Source organism: Atta cephalotes (genome assembly GCF_000143395.1).
Source record: "Atta cephalotes unplaced genomic scaffold scaffold00073, whole genome shotgun sequence".
Lineage (NCBI taxonomy): Eukaryota > Metazoa > Arthropoda > Insecta > Hymenoptera > Formicidae > Atta > Atta cephalotes.
Window position 1 is genome coordinate 256709 of NW_012130137.1, and position 22451 is coordinate 279159.

Below are 22451 nucleotides of genomic sequence, written 5' to 3' on the forward strand. Positions count from 1 at the left end.
GCACGACATTGTTTTTCACATATCGAGAAAAAAAAAGAAAAAAATGCTACAATAAATTGAAACTCGTGCACGATTTTATTTGAAGATATCGGAACTTGTTCACGTAGTATCATCTTACGAAATCTACAGTAAATTCGAATTAAATTATAAATAAACGCGCACTGTCAAACTTTATATGATATCCGCTGTGACTAATTAAAAGTATAATATATATAAAATAATGTATATATAAAAAGATGTTCTCCGTTGAACAAATTGACAAGGTTGTATTACTGACGCGAAACGTAAAGTAACTTTCGTCAAAGATAAGATCAGCGTATGTACGAGTGTCGTATAAATCGATAGAGACTTATGTCCAAAGAGACGGACGTAGAAATCACAGGACGGAGCAATCACAAAAACTTTCCTGTCGTCTTTTAATCGAACGCAATTGCCTTAAACAGTATCTTATCAGCGTCGTTATAAGTCGTGATAAATCTTCGATGGACGAAAAATATAAGTGTGTAGTCGAACTGTATGTGTCGGATAAACGACAAGTAGCCACTTACGCCGTCCAGATCCTCATCGTGTCTCGTTTGTTACGTATATATTTCACGTGTATTATCTGAGAAGGACCAGCATTTTACGCACGTTCTTACATAACAAAGGATGGTATGGAGGCGCAGACAGACGGTCGGATACCGGATACTTTTCATTATTACTATACCAACTATGTACTTTTTTTACATCAATATAATGGGACTGTTATCTGACAATACGACAAATGTCGGCTATGCAACGGACTGGCGTGAGTACATAAAATATATTTTTTTTCTCCGCTTTTGTCTGAACATCACGGTTGCCATCTCTCCGGTTTTCAGCCAGATTTTTAAACGAATAACCGCTCTAAATTTTAATAATAAAATCTTTATTTTAAGCAATATTAAGTGAAATAAATCGAGAAATGTTCGAACACAAATAAAGGGAGAATTATTTTAAGTTTATGCGCGCGTCGACTGTCTTCCGATTTCAAACAGAAATATCCGATAGAAGGGTCAGATTTGATGATCTTTGTTTAAAGAAAGCACTACAAGAAAGTAACAATTTTAATAGTGACAATCGAATCTGCGACAAGATAGAGATATGATCTCCAGCAAAATATTAATCAAAAGGTGGCAACCCCGTACTGAGTGTCCGCGATGTCGGAACGAAAGAAGAACCGGTGGGGATTTGGCCATTGTGTGAACAAAAAACGATTAATTTTTTCTATTTTTTTTTAATACTTTTGTTCACATCACGATGTCCTTTTTCGTATTTCAGGAGGACGTAGATTGCTACAGGTGAGCGAGTTCGAGCAACCTGGAAATGACAGTTTTAACTGCACGTCACCAGCGATCAAAGAGTTCCCACCTGATGGTCTTACACGACAGCAAAGACAGGCAGGATTCATAATAATCCACTTCGTCATCGCTATTTATCTGTTTTTATTACTTGCCATTGTCTGCGACGACTATTTCGTTCCTTCTATTAAGAAAATTTGCGAGAGTGAGTACAAGAGAGAATTGTTCGGAAATATCCATTCATTTTCTTGCGACTTTAATATGACCTCACTGCGGCTCCTCTCTCTCTCGTTTCGCTGTGACGAGCGTAAGATGTTTGCAGTTTGGTGTATTATGTTATGTATTATGTTTATTATACTACTTTTTTTCACAAACATGCACGAATAACGTAAAATATCTCACAACAGAACTCAATGTTACCGAGGATGTGGCTGGCGCGACTGTAATGGCGGCCGCGAGTTCAAGTCCAGAATTGTTCATCAACGTCATCGGCACCTTCATTACAGAGGGTGACTTGGGAGTTGGCACCATCGTCGGTTCGGCGGTGTTCAACATACTGGCTGTACCCGCATGCTGCGCGATATTTGCTAACGAGGTAAAATTGACGCGATTAAATTTAGGGATTCTATCATGCGTTCGACTCTCCTTATCGTATATGATTATCACATTCGTAGATACTGCACTTGGAGTGGTGGCCCATATCGCGCGATACACTAGCATATGCTTTCACAGTTCTTCTCTTAATCCTGACTCTATGGGATGGACGTATCGAGTGGTACGAGGCACTCATCCTCGTCATTTGTTACGTTCTATATATATTAGGTGATATATCAATAAATAAAGCGAATCAAATTAGGAAGTATTAAAAAATTATTTCGCTTACTAAAAACAATCGCTCATGCTGCAAAGGACCTTGCAGCTAATTATATAGAAAATTGCATCCCAATGAAATGAATTCGTTTTCATGCATGAATAAAAAATATAATAGTCACAAGACTCAATAATGGATAGTTCTTGAGCAGCTTTTAAAGGTGCTTTATTTTACGCATCTTTAATATATTAAGATCCAAAAATTATCATTATTGAGCTTTTTGTGTATTATATTTTATGTTTACCACATTATAAACTACAACGTGAAAATAAACTCATTTCCAATTTTCATCCTAAGAAGAATAATAAAGTTAAAATAATATCAATTTGGCGTCACATTGACCAATTTTGGAATTTATGTTATTTTTTTGTCACGATTCGATCAATATAATAAATTATTTTGACTTTCTTGTTTTCTTTGAGATAAATTCCTTTAAAAATAAAAATCCGGTCCTTTAAAAACACGCCCGCAGAATAGAACAAAAAATATTACATTAAAATATTATATCAATATAAATTTTCCTCTTAACAACACAAATGTAATATAATACAAGCTGTACACAACAGTTATATGGTTGTTGAGTAGGAAATTATAACATTGACATCGTGTTACTATTAATTGGTGTTCTACGGGCGAGATTGTTTGGATACTTAATATTCTAAAGCGCAAACAATATTTTGCTAAAATTATTTGTAACAGAATATCACAATAATTAGAATGCTTTTTCAGCAATGTGTTTCAATCGTCGCATCAACAATTTCTTAAAACGAATAACTGCTAAGAGAAAAAAATACAGAAATATTTGCGAGCAGAGTCCGCTCCTGCCGAATCGTAAGATCGCTACAATATAATTTATTATTATCGCCTCTGCAAAAATAAGTGAATTAAAAGGAATTGATATAATTTAATTATTATTTTGAATATTATAAACTTTCAATCTTTAGAAGACAATGCTTTTAAATTCCTTCCTATTTTTGTTAAAATGAACTTTTCTTTCTTTCTTCCAGCAATTGCATTATTAGAGTACGATCAACGTGACAAACGCTACAAACGCTTTAAAGCATTTTTTGATTGGTTAATTTGTAAAATTCTTTCTTCTGATTGGTCAATCAAACTCTTCAAAGCATTTGTGGCGAGACTCTAACCACGGTCTTAATTCACGATTTTTAATGCATATCAATTTAAAATAAAAATAAATATTAAAAATAAGCAAATTCTTGGAAGTTACACTCCTTTTTAATCCACATATCTCTGCAGGAATTGCGTTCGTATATGATAATTATTCGTAAAAAATATAATCTCATACTTGATTATCTATTTCATTCTAAAATAAATAGATCTCGTCAAAGAAACGGAGATATCTGGATTTAGTTCGAGTGACCAGGATGAGTCAGGTATGTCTCACAGAGCACACACATAACACGAGTGTTATAATATTTAAGTGTAATCTGCCCTTTATGTATTGCAGTGTCTTTGTACAATCTTAATGCAGTGTATCTTTCCTTTTCCCTTAAAACGCACATATATATACACACATGTATAATTCGAATGAACTTAAAGCCGATATAATAGTTTATTATAATAATTAATAATTATGTAGTTAAAATATAAAAATATATAAAAAATATATAAATTAATTAAATAACCATCAAATATTTTTAATATAAACTAATTAAATATATAAATTAATTAAATGATTATCAAATATTTTCTTCAAAACTTTTCATGTAAAATACAAATGGTTTTAAACAGCAAAACTTTATTTAATTTATTAACGTCTTTGCGTAATGCAAAAATAATTAATTAAAATTATCTGGATAACTGTCAAATTTTATTAATTAGATATACTTTAAAAGTCTTCATACAAAATATAAACGATTTCTTTAAGGAAATTATTTAAGAAATAATAGTGTCGGCTAAATTCATCCGAAAATACGCATGCACGTTAATACAGTATAGCTCTTACTTGATAGCACCATTTTAAATAGAATCATTTTTGTAATATAAAATACTTATCTGAATAAATTTATTATTTAGGTAGTTAAAAATCAATGGCTAGTATGAGTCTGGGATGCAATTGTGCGTGCAACAAATAAGATTCTGTTGTAGAAATAATAATATTGTACTATGATAAGAAATTCCAAATTAGGAATTCCAACATTGAAAGACTCGTATTAGTCAACGATGTGACATGTAACTATCCCAAATAGCCAAACTTGCCAAAAGCATGTATTGCAATCTGTGTATTACATATTATATTAGTAGAACTCCAGCAACAACCAAGCACAGCCTGCTGTTTTTTAATATCGGTAGAAATGTATCAGAAAACAAGCAGGCTCTGCATTATGACATCATGATAGCAAGGTATGCTCTATTCCTGCTACATTTCTGTTGTTATATTATGGCAAGTCGTAATGGCAGAAATCAAGCTTAAAGAGGACACATCCTTGCGAAAATAAAAATCGAAGCGTTAAGTCGAATCTAGGAGAAGAGTGTGATAGAAGCGTAAACGAAGTTTCTGCAAAATGAAAATTGAGACCAACAAAACGTAAAAAAACTTCTCCTTTATATTTCGTTGTCTTAATTTTTGTCTTGTAGAAGCTTTGTTTACACTTCTGTCACTATTCTCTTACATAAATTACAATTTAAGTTTCAATTTTTATTTTCGACAAGATAATGGATAAAAATCTGCTCTAAAAGTTTAAAATCGTAATCGAATTTGTCAGCAAATTCGACTTACAAATCTTTATTTTTGCCAAATCAGTGGATATAGTTATCTCTAAAATCATCGAATGTCAATGAATCATAATCGAATTTCTAGCAACTGCTGCATACTATTAGCGTTATCTGGATATAGTTATAAAATATTTGTATTGTCTCTTTTCAGATGATATCGTCAACATTACAACTTGGCCGAGCTCTACATGCGAAAAGATATGGTGGGTTATTACTTGGCCCATCAATGTGGCATTACTCCTTACTATTCCCGATTGTAGAAGAAAAAAGCTAAAATCTTGGTATCCCTTTACATTCATCATGTGCGTGATATGGATTGGAATTTCGTCTTATGTCATAGGATGGGTCATCACTATTATTGGTGAGTGCCATCAATTTGTATTTAACATCTTATTATTGTTAGATAGCCAAGTTCATCGAAAATAGATTTTGCAAAGTGCTGGAAGTTTTATTGGAAGAATGCCATTACCAATATAACAGAAATTATTCAGAAAATACAAGATAAATTAACCATCAAACTGAATCTAGCATTAATGATATATTTCATTGAAATAATCGTAAAATCATTAATTTCATTTTTTGCTGATAGATAATCTACTGTTAGTTATATTTAACAGTAGATTATCTATCAGCCTTATGTCAATAGCTCTAATGTCAATAGCTCTTGGCAGAAAGCAAAAATACATGATGTTAATCTGCTACAAATTTGTACTTAAATCTGCTAACATTTTGCTTACTAAGATTATTAACATTGCCAAAAAAAAAAAAATTTTTGTAAAATGCTGAAACATCAAACTTTGTATGATGTTAACGTTATCATGTCAAAATAACTCGATTATGTTTGAAAATATCCCTTTAACATTCCATATTTTTCAGACTTTTTTAGAATCTAGTACTGTATATTTAATACAATCAATAGTACCTGCTTCTATTATATTTATGTTATATTTTAGGCGATGCCTTCAGAATTCCTGATTCCATTATGGGTTTAACATTCCTTGCAGCAGGAATGAGTGTACCTGAAGCAGTATCGAGTGTTATCGTTGCTAATCAAGGTACAAATATTAAATTTCTGAACAATAAATAGCAATGTTATCGCAACAAAGAATTCATTTAACATGAATTTTTTTCTATCTTTAAAATATATGTATACACTTCAAATATAGATCATTATGATTTTCCAGGTTACGGAGCTATGGGGATAAGTAATTCAATCGGGTCGAACATATTCGATGTCTTACTGTGTCTCGGACTACCATGGTTTGTTAAGGCTACACTATTACCAAAAGTACCTGGACAGTATTATATTCAGATTAATTCTCAAGGGCTAGTCTATAGCTCAGTATCTCTCTTCTCAACGTTAATTATGCTATACGGAGCTTTATTTATTAACAAATTCACATTAAGTCGCACAGTTGGAATCGCCTGTCTCGTTATGTATGCCATATTTTTGATATTCGCATCTGTTGTAGAACTGAACACATTTTTCGTTGTTAATTTACCAGTATGTATCGAGTAGTAATAATATCAGTGTCATTAACAAGTAATTAATAACAATATTTATACTCGTTGATATCTGTATAAATTTGTACGTCATAAAATGAACTGTTACCTAATACATTCGTATAATTTTTGTTTTATGATAAAACAAAAACCTCTGAATATATTAAGTATTATCTGAATAATTATGATAATTCTTATAAATATAATTACACATAAAAATTGCATCATAATCTTTTACAGTTGTTTATTTTTTCAAATGTTAATATAATTAATAGTGATTTATATAAATTTAGCTTTTATATCTAATATATAAAAAATTTTTAGTTATTTACAGTAAATCACGAAATTGAAATCCATTACTGCGAATTTCTTTAAAAAATTCACAAACAAGAATATATATAGAATATTTGTTTACATTGAGATATTGAAAAATCGTTCTCGATCGATTGTCTTCTTCGAATCAGTTGTACATAATTATATGTATAATACATCAAATCGGTTTGCAAGTTATTACATATATAATAAAATCCTTCATTATCTTCTTTAAAATAAAAAAAAATATCAGTTTCAAACCTAAACATAGTAATCACATGTTATAAACAAAATTACAAAAGAATAAAGCAAAGCTAAATAATCTTACTACACAAAAAAATATACTTGCTTGTTATATAAAAAAAGGATCACAATATTATATTATACTTAAATAAAATACTTTATATCATTATGTATCTAAAAACTAAATAAATGCATCAACTTGGTTTAGAATTCCTAATATCCTCACATATTTAAGCAGAATTATTCTAGCATTATTCAACTTTTTTATGAAGCAATAGAAAACTGCAAGTTTCAAAATTATAAACAAAACTAAAAGTACTTGATGTATTTTTATATGTTTTATTTTATTGCTTATTTATTTAATGTTTATGAGAATTGACCACAATCTGCTATCATAATCTTTTGATATGTCTTCCCACTCGATGAACCATAACTTTCAATTTTTCTTACAACATCCATTCCATCAAGAATACTCCCAAACACAACGTGTTTATTGTCCAACCAAGGCGTTTTTACGGTAGTAATAAAAAATTGTGAGCCATTTGTATTCGGGCCAGAATTTGCCATTGATAATGTACCTGAGGAAGTATGTTTGAGTTCGAAATTCTCATCTTCGAACTTTTCTCCAAAGATGGATTTTCCACCTGTACCATTGTGATTCGTAAAATCACCTCCTTGACACATGAAATTTGGAATTATACGATGGAAATAGCTTCCTTTATAACCATAACCCTTCTCTCCTGTACATAAGGCACGAAAATTTTCTGATGTCTTTGGCACAACGTCAGTCCGTAATTGCATTATAATTCGTCCCAGTGGTTTATCATCCGCAGACATATCAAAGTATACTAATGGCAAGTTCATCTTGTACTCGTGACCATTCATCAGTATAGTGGAAGCTAGAAAGGAGAAACAATCAAAATTTATACATTATATATCTTTATATAATTTTATAGTAAAAACATTAAATAACTTTATAATAAAAATCGAAGATTGAATTTCAATAAGAATGTTCATAGAGTTTCGCTACTACTATTTTGTGATATATTTATACATTATTTTGATTACTTATGAACAATGTACTTACAAGAAATTTATATTAATTATAAAAATTATGAATTTTAGTTTTCGTTATATATCCAAACCAATTTGCATCAAGAGTGTTCATATAATTTTTATATCACTCCGTGCATTTAATTAAAATTTGCTTTTTGTATAACTCGTCTGTAACCTCTTTCCTCTTTTTTCTTTTCCTTTAACTGTTTACTTCAAAAGAACTAACATTTCTTTGCGTAATTTTCCATAATTTTTTTTCGAAATTCGTTCCGATTTGCACCGTATCACAAAAAGTTTTTTGAATCAGTATACGTACGTATATTATAAATGCTGAACTTACATCATGGGTGTGTGTGTATATATCTATTATTTTGAAGATCCACGTGCTTTGCACAAACGAGAATTTTCCAAAACACACAAGCTCCAATCAGCTTCAATAAATTTTGAAATTCTGTACTGTATGATTGGTCAACTGACTCGCCAATCACTAGATGAAATTCGGTAAGTCTGTTCGTTTTGCTTGCTATTATAAAGAGCAGTTTTCATAGTTACATATTCTGAATACTCTTTTATCAACAAAGACGCTTTTAAATATATTGATTATGTTACAGATACTAAACATGCTTAAAAACGCTTTTAAAAGAGAATTCAAAATATGGGCCCTAATGCGTTCTTATTTAAGGTCGTCTTAAGTAATGTCCTAAGACTACTAAAATTTTCTCTCCGAGGAAGATTTTATTTTATATGTATAGTACACGTTACATATACTATATATTTCGAGTAAAATTTTCCTCGAAGAAGTTTTGGAACATAGTCTAATTGTAAGATACTATTAAGATCGGTATTTATAATTAGGGGGCTTATTACGGTTCTCGAAACGAGATGAAAATTACGAAAGTAATCGAATTTACTAGAATATTTATAATTTCATTGATTAACACCTAATGAATTTGTTCATTTTTGTAATTTTCACTTTGTCTAAAGAAAGTAATAAGCCCCCAGATCTTATATTCAAGACCGTCTTCAGTACAGTTTTAAAAAGTCACGAACCAATCAGAGGGCCGCAGACTTAAAACATAACTTAAGACGGTCTTAAAATATGAACCGATTATGAATACTGGCCTATGACCGATATTTATAGTCAGAGCTTAAGTACAGTCTTAAAAAATCACAAACTAATCAAAGACTGATATTCATAGTCGATTCTTAGATTTAGAATTACTTTGCAATGTAGCCTTGAAACTGGCTATTGAACCCTCGTCCTTTATGTCCTTGGATGATGTCTTTGTTGAACGCCCTCAGCCATCCTTATAGAAAATTGAAAGAAATAAAGTAACATTTTATAAATATTTAATAGAAAATAAATTAAGATTTATTTGCATATTTCGCCCACTTTTAATTTATTATAACTTTTTAAATGACTATTTGTAAAATAACAAATTTGAAATATTTTTCTATAAAGAGATTTTATTTAAATGCAGTCTTAAGATGTCATAAGCCAATCAGAGGCCAATATTTATCAGTTCTTTTAGTCAGTTCTTATTTCAAGATCTTCTTAGGATGAAATCACATAGTGAGGAAAACGATTGCGCAATAGAGACGCAACCAATCAGTGCTATTTGGAATAACGTAGAATAACGCTGATTGATTGCTTAACACCTGCAGCTAATATTATTTTTAGATTGAAAGACATAGAGATATACTCCATGCAATTCCTATAAATGAATAAAAATGCATTCAGGATCGAAAAGCATTCATTTTAACTTATGAATCAATATTTCTGAAAATTTGAATCCATTTCAATCCATTCTCGTTTGCTGGGTTAACACATTACTTAAGATAATTTTGGGTTACATTCCAAAACTTCCTCTCCGAGGAAGATTTTACTCTATAGTATATTACATATAAATGCACCGGCAGGAATCTCTTGTTCAGCGCGCGGCCATTATTACATTATATCATATTTCTTTTATTTATTTTATTATATATTCTTATATTTAATTGTAAATTTAATTTTGCAATCTTGCGATATAAAATATTAATTTCATTTCCACACTGCAAATTTATAAATGCATGCAAAGCTATTACAATGAGTTTCAAAATTACACGTAAGGTTGTAATTATGCACAAAAATTGTTTACAGTATTAAACATTTTTATGCATAATTACAACATTTTGTGCATAATAAAAGTATTATTATGACTATTGGCAAGTATAAGAGATAGGGTAGGTCTCACTCGTATTAATAACAAATGTGTGAGACAGCGAAAGGACACTGCGAGCTGGCATTACATCCAATTATGCTTTCTCTCTCAATCGTGAGTCTTACGCTAAGGACAGAATATCGGAGCATTGTCTATTATATATTTTCTTCCTTCGCGCTACTCGCCTTCTCCTATTTCCAATAACACGTATGTGTGTACTTCGGTATGAGTGTGTAGTGCCGTGTGCAAAAGGGCCAGGGGACACCATTCTTGCGTGTATTTCGAGAAAAATTTAGCTCCGAGAAAGTTTTGCAATGTAGCCTTGAAACCGGTTATTGAACCCCCGTCCTTTATGTCCTTGGGTGATGTCTTTGTTGAAAGCTACGCATCAGTTACAGTTACTAGACACAGAACGGAGCATTATTATTCTTCTATTCGCGGGGGGGGAGGAGGGGGGGAGAATTTCCCAATTTTCTCTTTAGCTTGTCTTGTAGACACGCAGACAAAATGGAAAAATGGAAAATGAAAGATTCTTTCTCCTTTCCTTTGTTCAAATAACTTCTAAGCCCAAATAACTGCGTGAACAGCCATCCTTATAGAAAATTGAAAGAAATAAAGTAACATTTTATAAATATTTAATAGAAAATAAATTAAGATTTATTTATATATTTCGCCCACTTTTAATTTATTATAACTTTGCAATGTAGCCTTGAAACCGGCTATTGAACCCTCGTCCTTTATGTCCTTGGACGATGTCTTTGTTGAACGTACGCGTCGGTTGCAGTTGCTAGGCACAGGACGGGGCATTGTTATTCTTCTATTCGCGGGGGGGAGGGAAGGGGGAGATAATTTCCCAATTTTCTCCTTAGCTTGTCTTGTAGACATGTAGGCAAAATGGAAAAACGGAAAATGAAAGATTCTTTCTCCTTTCCTTTGTTTTCTAAGCCCAAATAACTGCGTGATCCTTGTGAAGCCATCCTTGTGAAGAAAATTGAAAGAAATAAAGTAACATTTTATAAATATTTAATAGAAAATAAATTAAGATTTATTTGCATATTTCGCCCACTTTTAATTTATTATAACTTTTTAAATGACTATTTGTAAAATAACAAATTTGAAACATTTTTCTGTAAAGAGATTTTAATTTATATAATATACTGTGTAAAAACAGCAGATAAAAATGCCTTGGCAGAGAAGTCTTCTTTTGTATAAAGAAATTTGTAGAACGTACGGAATGTTTCAAAATTGTAGTAACCTGTACTGATATGAAAAGACTTGATTTTGAAGAATTAAGATAAATGAGCTTTGTTATCCGGAAAAGAAAAAAGACTCATCGAAATTTTAAATTGAAATTTTTAGCTAATTTAGTCTGTCTTTTCAACTAAATTTTTCGTATCGTTTTATTTTTCTTTTTTTTCAAGAGAAAAAAATTTTAAAAAGACGAACTGTTCAATTGAAAAGAATAAGTCTATTTTTATAAATTTTAAGAACAAAAATTGAAATTTAAACTTCGCTATTAAACATATATTTTAAAAAATTCATATATGAATTATTAAGCACCAAAATCCATTTTGAATATAAGATTCTTTCTCTAATTATTTGTAAAAATGTAAAAAATTTGTAAAAATTATACTTTTAAAATAATATATATCTAATATAATATAATATAATATAATATAATATAATATAATATATTAAAATAATATATATCTTTTATGTTTAATGTTAAAAAATTTCCTGGAGAGATATATTTGCTTTTTAAAGGAATCAGTTATTTAATTGAAGTACATTTTTTTTCTCAATTTCACTTGTTAAATCCAAAAATCATATCCGATAAACAATTTTTCATGTATGAATATAATAAATATATATAAATATACATAAACACGTATAAATATTCATAAACATATATATATATATATATATATATATAATTATACATGAAATATCCATACATGTATAACTAGGTAGACTTTTAAAAGACGGTTATTCCATTTTCTAATAAATTATCTAATAAATAAATAATAATAGTAATTTATCTAATAAATAAAAGAGAGAACAAGTATAAACATATATTTATGAATTTTCCCTGGGGTTGTATTCCTAATAAATAAATGTCGCACAGAAAAATGTACGAAAATATATTATAATTATACGAAAATATATTATTATAGTATACATTATACGTATAGATATATTATATATAGATTTTTATTATAGATTTTTCAATATTTTATTCGCATGAAATATTTTCCAAAAATAATAAATCTCCAGTGCATGCTGAGAGTGCATCCAACAAAATTCGCTACTTTTCTCTTTTTCCCGGAGAAAAGTCTTTGAATAAGAAGCCATTGGAACTTTCGAATATTTCACCTCCACAGGGTGGTGAAAGGGAGTCATCCCCCTAATTTCCCCCTAGTTAGAAAGCTTGGGATTTCCAGTGCTCCAACCAATCAGAAGAGCCTTCTATTGTACTGGCATCTCTACCTCTGTTGCCACGGCCGTCTGCGCATGCGCGCAAACGCGTCCTGCGTCGCTTGATCGCGTCTCGCGTCGCGTCTCTCGCTTTGTCGTCCTCGGTCTCTCGAAGGTATCGGACGTGTTTCGATTCGTTAGTCAATGCTAGTTCGGGAAGTTGTTATTTGTACGAAGTCGTGAAGTTACGCGGTGTGAATTATTCTATCATCTTCCGATATTTTATAGTAGTTTGTAATACTTTGTATCTCAAGTATATACGTAAGAGATAATTGTGAATTATTTGAGCTCGGTTGTGCAAATTGCTGCAAAGGACAAAAGAACCCTTCGCTGTTTGTCTTCTTACTTCATATCGAAAAAAAGAGGCAACGCAAAAAGAAAAAATGCCGAAGAAGTCAAACAAGTCGTGGGGCAGTCGCAACAATCGAGGAAATGAGGATAAGGATTATTTTGGTAAGTACCTTCTCTCCAACTTTATAACCCGTTACGTATGATTTGGTGTGCGTTCGATTATTCGATTTTACGCACGATGGGCAATAATTCATCGTCTTATCCTTGTTCACTATATCATGCGCAAAATGCAACGCATTCTTGAACATGCACCCGATCCTCGCGGCTTGTAACAATGTCTTCTCAGTCTTTGTCCGCGTCGCATACCTGCTTCAACATTCTTACTATAGTTCTTACTCACTCTAACGTCTCTAATAAGCGCGCTAGTTTCCTCAATTTGAGCGAGTAGGATCTACGGTTGAAGGAAGGAGGAGCATATTGGAACATGCGACGCGAACAAATCTTCCATGTTTGCCTCAACATTTATATCATGCGATAATTTCTCCCGCATTTAATCCCCTTATCTAAGAACATTCGTTTGCTCGCATCTTTTTTTCATTTACGGGGCCATTAGCGTTGAACGTTGAAAAACAAAATGGACACCATACAGAGGCTGCGTAATTTTTTTTAGCACGTAATTTGTACGCTCACAGCACACTTTTTTGCGACACGCATTGATAGAATCGACCAATACATAGAAAATAATTTACTCGAGAAAGAAAGCACGTGATTCTAAACTCGTGTTTTTATATCATACCGAGAAAATGTGATCAAATACTTTGTTAAATATTAGAATCATTTCGAGATCTCAGACGGAGAAAGAATTAATAAATCATATTTGAACAATTTAGATGTAATTTATTAATTGAAATTGATGAATGAATTAATGCAATGAATCAATTTTTTTTTCGGGAGCGACGCGTGGTTTCACATATTACGATCAAAAAATTCCGGGATTTTAAGATGGAAATCTGTTCTTAACTATAGTAGCTTTAATCCGAAGTCTCACGTATGCACGATTAAGAAATTGGAATGTATTGTTGATTGAGAAATAAGAGAATTTCAGATTAAGGAATTAAAAAACAGATAAAACTATTTCAGAGGAAACAATAATGTTAAGGTTAGTGTGACGAAATTGTCGATATTATTGAGGTTAGAAACTCCAGTGAAGAATTTTTTTCAAAATTTTTCATATGATTTCAGCATTTTTGTACAAAAGTCAGAATTTTAAAATAATTTTATATTTTTTTAGAAAATTTCGCAAATTTTTTTATACACATTGGAAATCAAACACTTTTTAGAAGTGCTGAGAGAGTTATCTAAAGTATTTTTTCAGAACTTTCAAGAAATTTTAAAAAAATCTTAAAATGTTTCAGAATTTATATGAAAAATTTTATGCAAAGAGAGGTACTTTCTCAGTATTTTTGAAGTGTTTCAACTCTTATTTGAAAAAAATTTTTACCAGGGAAGTTCAATATCGAAAAAGGAAGAAAATTGGAAAGTTATATATATGAAATTTTTAATGTTTCCTATTTTTTTAGATTAAGTTGAGTTTTCTGGAATTTATTTGTATGTTAAACTTTAAATATGCAAATTATGATTTTCAATTCTGTAAAGGCAATTTGAAGCATTTTTCTAACTTGTAATATCGACAATTTCATCATGCCAGCATTTTTAAGGAATGAGAGAATTTCAGATTGATGATGTTTAAATTATTTAAAAGAGATAAAATTATTTTAAAAAAAAACAATACATTAAAATTTCTATTATTCAGATGAATCTTAAGGAGAGATTAAAGGCTTATGTACTATAAATTGTACTATAAGTTCTTACCAATCAGTAAGATTTAAAAAAAAATTGTTTTTCTGTCAGAGATTTCGGAAAGATTTCTAGGATCCTTAATGGCTGCGATAGTATTAGTTTTTAAAAATAAATTGTGTTTAGTTTTATATCCATCCGTATATACATTTTCCTCCATCTCTTGCTTCCCTCCCCCTCCTCCCCTTTTAATAAAGTTGTCCTACTTCAGATTTAAAAATATCTAGTTACATTAAGCATTATGGATATAAGATTACAATAATTGCAAACTCTTGTAATAGTACAGCAATTTATATCTATTACATATACAATATATTTATTATTTATGCAACATGAATTTTTAAATATATTTACACAAAGAATTTGTTAATATATTTATATGTATGATGTTTTTTTTATACTATTTTATATTGCATTCAATTTTTTAAATATTTTTTGTTGCTGCATTATAATAATGTTATAAGATATTTTACAGGAATCTTTATATATTTATATACACATGCATACGACTGTGTTATTCCAGAATAATCTGATTAATCAGAATAACATGATTACTACGAATTGTCCAGATTGTGAGAATTTAAATATAAAGAATAATAATAAAAAAATCGTTGAATATTAAAGATTATCAATATAAAATTAATCGTGTTAATTCGAAAAATAACTGTTTCACAAAAAAATAATGATTATCTGTTATAGTTTTACTGATTTATTACTATTTATATCCTATCTTAGGTCATGATGACCGGGTTTTCCTAAAAGGAAGACAAGGAAGAGATAGAAGACTTCATGGTCCAATTAAGCATCGTGTATCATTCAAAACTCATACACCTAACAACATGTCTCGTAATTTGGCATTTGCTAATTTGGATGACGACATTCCGATGACTTCTAATAACAATACGAGACAAGTAATACTCAATCCGAGTAATAGAGAACGATCTGATAGAAGTTGGCGAAATGTTTCTCGTGGAAGAAACAGTCCTATGCCAAATAGAAATTTCAAGGGAGGTCAGTCAGGTTCTAGGCGACCTCCTCCTTTGAGAGAATCCAGTTGGTATAGAGTTACTGTAAGTATATTTCTGTGATTATTATATTATTATAGTATTCAAGTACTCAAGTACTTATACAATGATGTAAAATAAATTTTTACAATTTTTGTATTTGTATTTTACAGATACCATATGGCCAAAAATATGAAAAGGATTTTATTATAAATACCCTTTTGAATTATATAACGCCCGATGTATTTGTACCTATATTAGTAAGTAATATTTCTTAGAAAATTCATATTTTTTTATTTAATACATGTCTTAATGCCTCCCCCCCCCTCCCTCCTCTTCCAAGTCATGCTTTAATGTAATATTTATAAATATCAATAAAATTATACACATAATAGACCTACAAATATAAATAATGTAACAAATAAAAATGAAATTCGATACCGTAAATTCTTATGGCTAAAGTGAAAAGTTTATTTACAGTACAAGACATCGACAACTGACGCAAGTTTCTACATAGACGATTACAAGACGGCAGTTGCATTGCAAAGCTGTGATTATAAGATTACAATGAGTGATGGATTTAAACTGCAAGTGAAAGTGAAACCAGGATTTCCAGTTTATGATATTGATGATAAATTAAAAGAAAGATTGAAGCAAGCAATGGGGAAGAGATATGTACAAGATACCAATGCTTTGAATTTATCCAAGTTTCATCGTGATCCTGATCTTTGCTCTGACTACTTTTGCGCATTATTTCATCCTATCATGTTGATAACTGTGTTGGACATTGTGGCAGAGCACATCCCGAATTTAGAAGCCTTGAACTTGGAAGGAAATAAGTTGCAAAATATTGAGAGACTCAGTATATTAACCAAGAAGTTCTCAAAATTGAAAATTCTCTTTATCGGCGATAACAAGGTATGTTTATTTAAACAAATATGTGATTTGGATTATTAAAGAAATATATGAAAAATTGTCATTAACATTATAATGTTTGGTTTTAATCTGGAGTTAATTGCATGTTTTCAGATCAGAGACATTTATCAATTAGATGCTATTAAGGATCTAAAACTGGACGAATTGAAATTAACCGGAAATCCTGTCTGTAACAAGTATAAATCTCGACAAAATGACTATATTAGGTAACGTATTGTAATTTTTTGTTTTATTTATAGAGAAATAGGAAATATTAAAAATAATCTGCTAATTTCTTTCTCTTTCTGTTTATAAGATGGTATTGCGGCAGAGATCGTGTTATATTTATTTTGAAAACTTTCTGAATAAACATTTTTTAATTTAAACTTAATTCTCCATTAAATTAAATAATATTTATTGTTTTATATATATATATATATTATATATGTATAAAATAAGTAAACACTATTTAATTTAATTATATATATATATATATATACAACAGTATGTATTTATTCTCATTTTAATAATATATATATATATATATAATATATAATTATTGTTATAACAGTAAATATTCTATTTAATGGTGTATGTTATATATCTTTAAATTTTACGAATTTTTATTTAAAAAATGCACACATATAATTTTTTAAATTTTAATTGAACAATTCATATTCTTGCATTATGTACTAACATTTTGTGTTTTTTCCTTTTTTTTATTTTCGTTTGGACCGAGTGGACTTTTTCTTTTCAATTACAGTGATGTTCGAAGGAGATTCCCAAGGTTACTACGCTTAGTGAGTATATTGTTACATTTTCCAAATTGTATATCTTTTATCTAACATAAATTTTTATTATGTTAACAAAAGTAATAATATAATAATAAATTTTATTATGCTGTTTGACAGGATGGCACAGAATTACCGCGACCAATTGTCTTCGATGTAGTCGATGAAGCTGCCAAGACTCCTCCATCGCAAAGAATGTTCGTCACTGATGCAAAAGCACAAGAAATTGCTAGTCAATTTTTACAACAATATTTCACGATATTTGATAGTGAAAATCGTCAACCTCTACTGGATGCATATAATGAACATGCATTATTTAGCATGACAATAAATACTTCTAATAATAACAAGTAAGTATTGTGCAACATTACAAAATTTCATTTTCTCTTTAATAAGAAAATTCTCTACTCTTAAAAAAGGAAAGGAGTTTCGTAATTTTTATTTTTCAATACAGAAGTTTTTGTGTAGCCATATCTTTTAAATTATAAATAATGAATAAAATGTAAAGCAATATGAAAAAGAAAGTAACTGTAAATAACTGTCAAAGGAAATGTTTGCAAAAGTTATCGATTAATCAAAATTTTAATTATGAGTAATACATAATCTAAATAGAATAATTTATGAACATTTTATATTCTTGTACAAAAATGATATGACGAAATTTCATATTTTTAATTTCACAATTTTTTTTAACTTTTCATGAAGAAAATAGTTCAAATTTCTCATATTTTATTCGCGATTAAATTATCTAAAATCTTTCTTTTTAAAAGATTTAAGCTATTTTAAAAAATTAAGGAAATCTATATGGTGAAAAAATTCGAAAAGACATTGAAATATCTCTATATAAACATACTAATATAAACTTATTCTTAAAAAAGTTCTTTCTATATTACGAATTCTTCTTATATTACGAGAAAAGACTAGAGAATAATTTTAAGTGTTTTTATGCTCTGGATATATTCTTAATATTTTTAGTATTAACATACAAATCGAAAATGTTTAACCAAAATTATTTTTGTTACAGGTTAAATGGATACTTTTTGGAAAATCGAAACCTATTCAGAATCAATGATACGGTTAGAAGACAGAAATTTTTGAAACAGGGTAGATTACCTGTAGTATCTTTCATATCAGAAATGCCGCATACAAGGCATTTGCTGAATACTTTTACCATGGACCTTTCCCTTGTTACAGTAAGTAGTTACTATATGGTCATATACTGTAATGTGTCATATATTACAATAAATCGTTGATCATATTATATAAGAAATAAAGAAACATATAAGAGACAAAGATAGACTCATAATTTATTTTTATTTATTTACAGCAAACAATTATGTTTATTACGATAACGGGCTATTTCCAACAACTCGATAACAAGGAAGAGCTCATTCGCTACTTCAATCGCACCTTCATAATTGTTCCGGAAGGTGAAGGATATTGTATTCGAAATGAGCAGTTGCATATTAGTCAACCATCTGAGGTGCAATTGAAGGAATTGCACCAGCAACTGAACCAGTTGAATACTCAGCAAACTCAGCCAGAAACGCAGACGCTGAGTTCCACAGAAGCAAAACCTGTACCAACGGAACTCGATGACGAAGTAAAGAAGCAGATGACATTAATGTTAAGTCAGCAGACAAATATGAATTTGGAATGGAGCTTGAAGTGCTTACAAGAAACGCAGTGGATCTACGACAATGCAATCGCTGCCTTCCAAGAGTTTTTCAAACGTGGACAGATACCACCACAAGCGTTTGCAAAATAAAGACATGTGAGTAAGCAAATCTTATCACTGTGATAATAACTTATAAGAAAAGTCCGAATTTCTTGTAATCGACCTTCATTCCATTTTATTCCATATATATTGTATTTGTTTCTCGGGTACACTTGTTTGTATTTTGCATTGTGAATAGAAAACTTAGAACGCCTTTCCTAGACAACATGCATGTCTAAAGACGTTATAAAGATATAAAGATGTTTCATTAAGAACATATAATACATATCTAAATGATACTTAAAAAACATCGTAAAGAGGTCTTGTAGACAATGCATGTTGTCTGGGATTTATTATTTGCCAATTTTATATCTTTGGCAACGAAAAATTAACGTTACAAAGAAAAAAAAGTATCAAACGAAATGTATTAAGACACCTTAATATAATTCTTAGAAAAGTACTTCAGATACATATAAACAGAATCTTGTCTTATTTATATTGAATTTATGAAATTGCGCATAATATCCTCATGAAAGTTGCTAAAAATCATAATTTTAATTAAAATTACAATCTCAGTATGTGTTATGTGATTAGTAAGAAATATTATTAGCAAAAAAGATATGATTAGAAAGAAAGAAATATCATATAAGAATAGAAAGAAAAATCATCGGCCGCATTCACCAGGCACAGCACTTGAGTGAATGCTCAATAATTACCATGATTGGAGCAGACACTTTAATCATGTAATAAATCTAGAAAAAATGCATTAAGCACTTGCTCAACTGTTGTGTTGAACGCGTTCATTTTTCTATTATGATTTTTAGCAAATTTGTCATATTTGTTTTTCACAAAAATATTTATTTGGATCTTATGTTAAAACTCTAATAGAAAACATCAGGATATTTTCTAAACAACATGCATGTTTAAAAGACATAAAAAACGTCATAAAGATGTCTCTCTTAGAACATAATATTTAAATAATATCTAAGACATCATAAAGAGATTTTTTTAGACAATGCCTGTTGTCTAGAATTTATTACAGGTACAAAATCATCTTCTTTAGATTGAGCTTATGAATTTGCATAAATATCCGCATGAAAGTTGTCAAAAATCATAATTTTAATTAAATCACAGTCTCAATATCAAATAATAAGAAATGTCATCAACAAAAATGATATGATCAGAAAGATCATTAGTATTCACCAAACACAGCACTTGAATAAGCGCTCAGTAAGTACTACTCTTGCAATAAACTTTAATCATGTGATAAATTTATAAGAATACATCAAGCTTATTCAACTGTTGTATTTGTTGAATGCACTCATTTTTCTATTATGATTTTTGGCAAATTTCATATTTTTCACGAATACATTTGAATCAGATCCTATATCAGAATCCGAATAGAAAACATCTAGATATTTTCCAAATAACATGCATTTCTGAAAGACATCATAAAAACGTCATAAAGACGTCTCTCTTAAAAATGTTTTATTATTTAAACATACATTTAAATAATAAAACATCATAAAGACATTTTCTAGACAATGCGTGTTGTCTGGGATTTATTACTTGCTAATCTGTATCTTTGGTAACGAAAAATAGTTTTTAATTTTTGCGAAGAAAGAATATAAAAGAACATTAAGACATAATATAACATTAGAGAAAAGTACTTTAGATACATACACAGAATAGTTTTGTCTTGTTTATATTGAACCTATATGATTTTTTATTTGATTTAAAATATAAATATTAGTGTTAAGTTATAATAATAAAAATAAATAAATAAATAAAAAATAAAAATTTTTGGGGATATGTATGATGTTACTGATCATTATATATAATGAAAGTTAACTAGCTGAATATTCCCAAAAATAAAAAAATTTTTTTTATTATTTTAATCATTTATATATTTTTCATTGGCGCTGTTAATTGATAAATATATAATGTATAAATTAAAATATCAAAAGCATCTAATAGCAAGACAAATCGGATTCTTGATGTAATCAATATGGAAAAACAATCGTAATCGTTTTACATATAACAAGTTATATTTTGTTACCAATATCCGATTCGCAGGTTTTAATATTTTTTGGTATGTAAAAAAAATTACATACTACATTTGGTATAAAAAATTTATAATAATTATTTTCTACACATTTATAAGCGTTTGCAATGTAAGTTCGATTTTTAGAGTACGAATTTTTTCAATTTTTAAAAAATACGTAAAGAAAAATTTATATTTCATTAGTGTCTTTACATTGTCGATTTGTTAATATTTCATGGATATTCAATGTGATGTTAGATATCTATTTCTTCTCTCTCTCTCTTTCTCTCTCTCTCGCGCACGCGCACACACACACACACACACACACACATATACAGTTTAAACTAAATTTACAGGTAAAACAAATAAAAAGGTATTAATATGTTTTATTTTTAAAAGAGTAAAAATATAGCTTTTATAGAAAAAAATTTTTATATTATAAAGGAAAGTTGGATTCTGTACAGTATATGTAGTATATACAGAAAGACGCACGAAATCATACCATTTGATATATATGTGATATATTTATTCTTAACAAAATTAATACAGAAGTGATATAGAATTACCAAAGCTTGAAAATTGGATAAATAAATGGATATTTCGTGCGCTATATGTATATTTCACACACATAAAAAAAATCAAAAAGTGTCTTCCTCTTTAAAGAGAAAAAGATCTTAGTTTGTACCTGTGACAAAAGTATTCTCTGTAATTATTTATATCTAACATCACCGTACAGTTAACTCAAGAAATTTTATATCTACAGATTACATCTATCAGATTAAATAAAAGAAAGATACTGTTCTATCTAAAATTATTTAATTTCTCGGACATAGGATTATGTTTTTATTCTGTTAATTGAATTTTATTGCACAGATAAATTGTCAGATTTTTTTACATACACGTTTAAATTTTCAAGTATAATAAAATTTTCAAGTATAATTCAATTAACAGAATATTTAATTATATCAACTAATGTATAATGATGGTGCAATTTTGTAGAAAATATAATTTAACAGTTTCTCAAAATTGTTACTTTATATAGCGATACATATATATTGCAATTAAATAGCTTTTTATAATTTGTAAATAGTACTATATAAGTTTCGTGCGTCT

At 29.3% G+C, this 22451-nt stretch overlaps 3 protein-coding genes across 3 annotated transcripts; 2 read left to right on the forward strand and 1 right to left on the reverse strand.

The window, feature by feature from the left end:
• Positions 1-648: 648 nt before the first annotated feature.
• On the forward strand, positions 649-6445 carry LOC105624110 (sodium/potassium/calcium exchanger 3-like). Its single transcript, XM_012205470.1, has 9 exons — positions 649-787; positions 1300-1524; positions 1727-1914; positions 1994-2141; positions 2920-3021; positions 3528-3584; positions 5078-5287; positions 5880-5981; positions 6111-6445. The coding sequence occupies exons 1-9, from the start codon at positions 649-651 to the stop codon at positions 6443-6445; spliced, it is 1506 nt and encodes a 501-aa protein (XP_012060860.1).
• A 905-nt stretch (positions 6446-7350) lies between these two features.
• On the reverse strand, positions 7351-7869 carry LOC105624111 (peptidyl-prolyl cis-trans isomerase). Its single transcript, XM_012205471.1, has one exon. The coding sequence runs from the start codon at positions 7867-7869 to the stop codon at positions 7351-7353; it is 519 nt and encodes a 172-aa protein (XP_012060861.1).
• Positions 7870-13102: 5233 nt separating this feature from the next.
• On the forward strand, positions 13103-19345 carry LOC105624112 (nuclear RNA export factor 1-like). The gene is made up of 9 exons (XM_012205472.1): positions 13103-13172; positions 15603-15937; positions 16045-16131; positions 16352-16789; positions 16901-17013; positions 17550-17586; positions 17698-17927; positions 18602-18770; positions 18905-19345. Exons 1-9 carry the CDS (start codon positions 13103-13105, stop codon positions 19343-19345), a joined length of 1920 nt encoding a protein of 639 aa, XP_012060862.1.
• The last annotated feature ends 3106 nt before the right edge of the window (positions 19346-22451 follow it).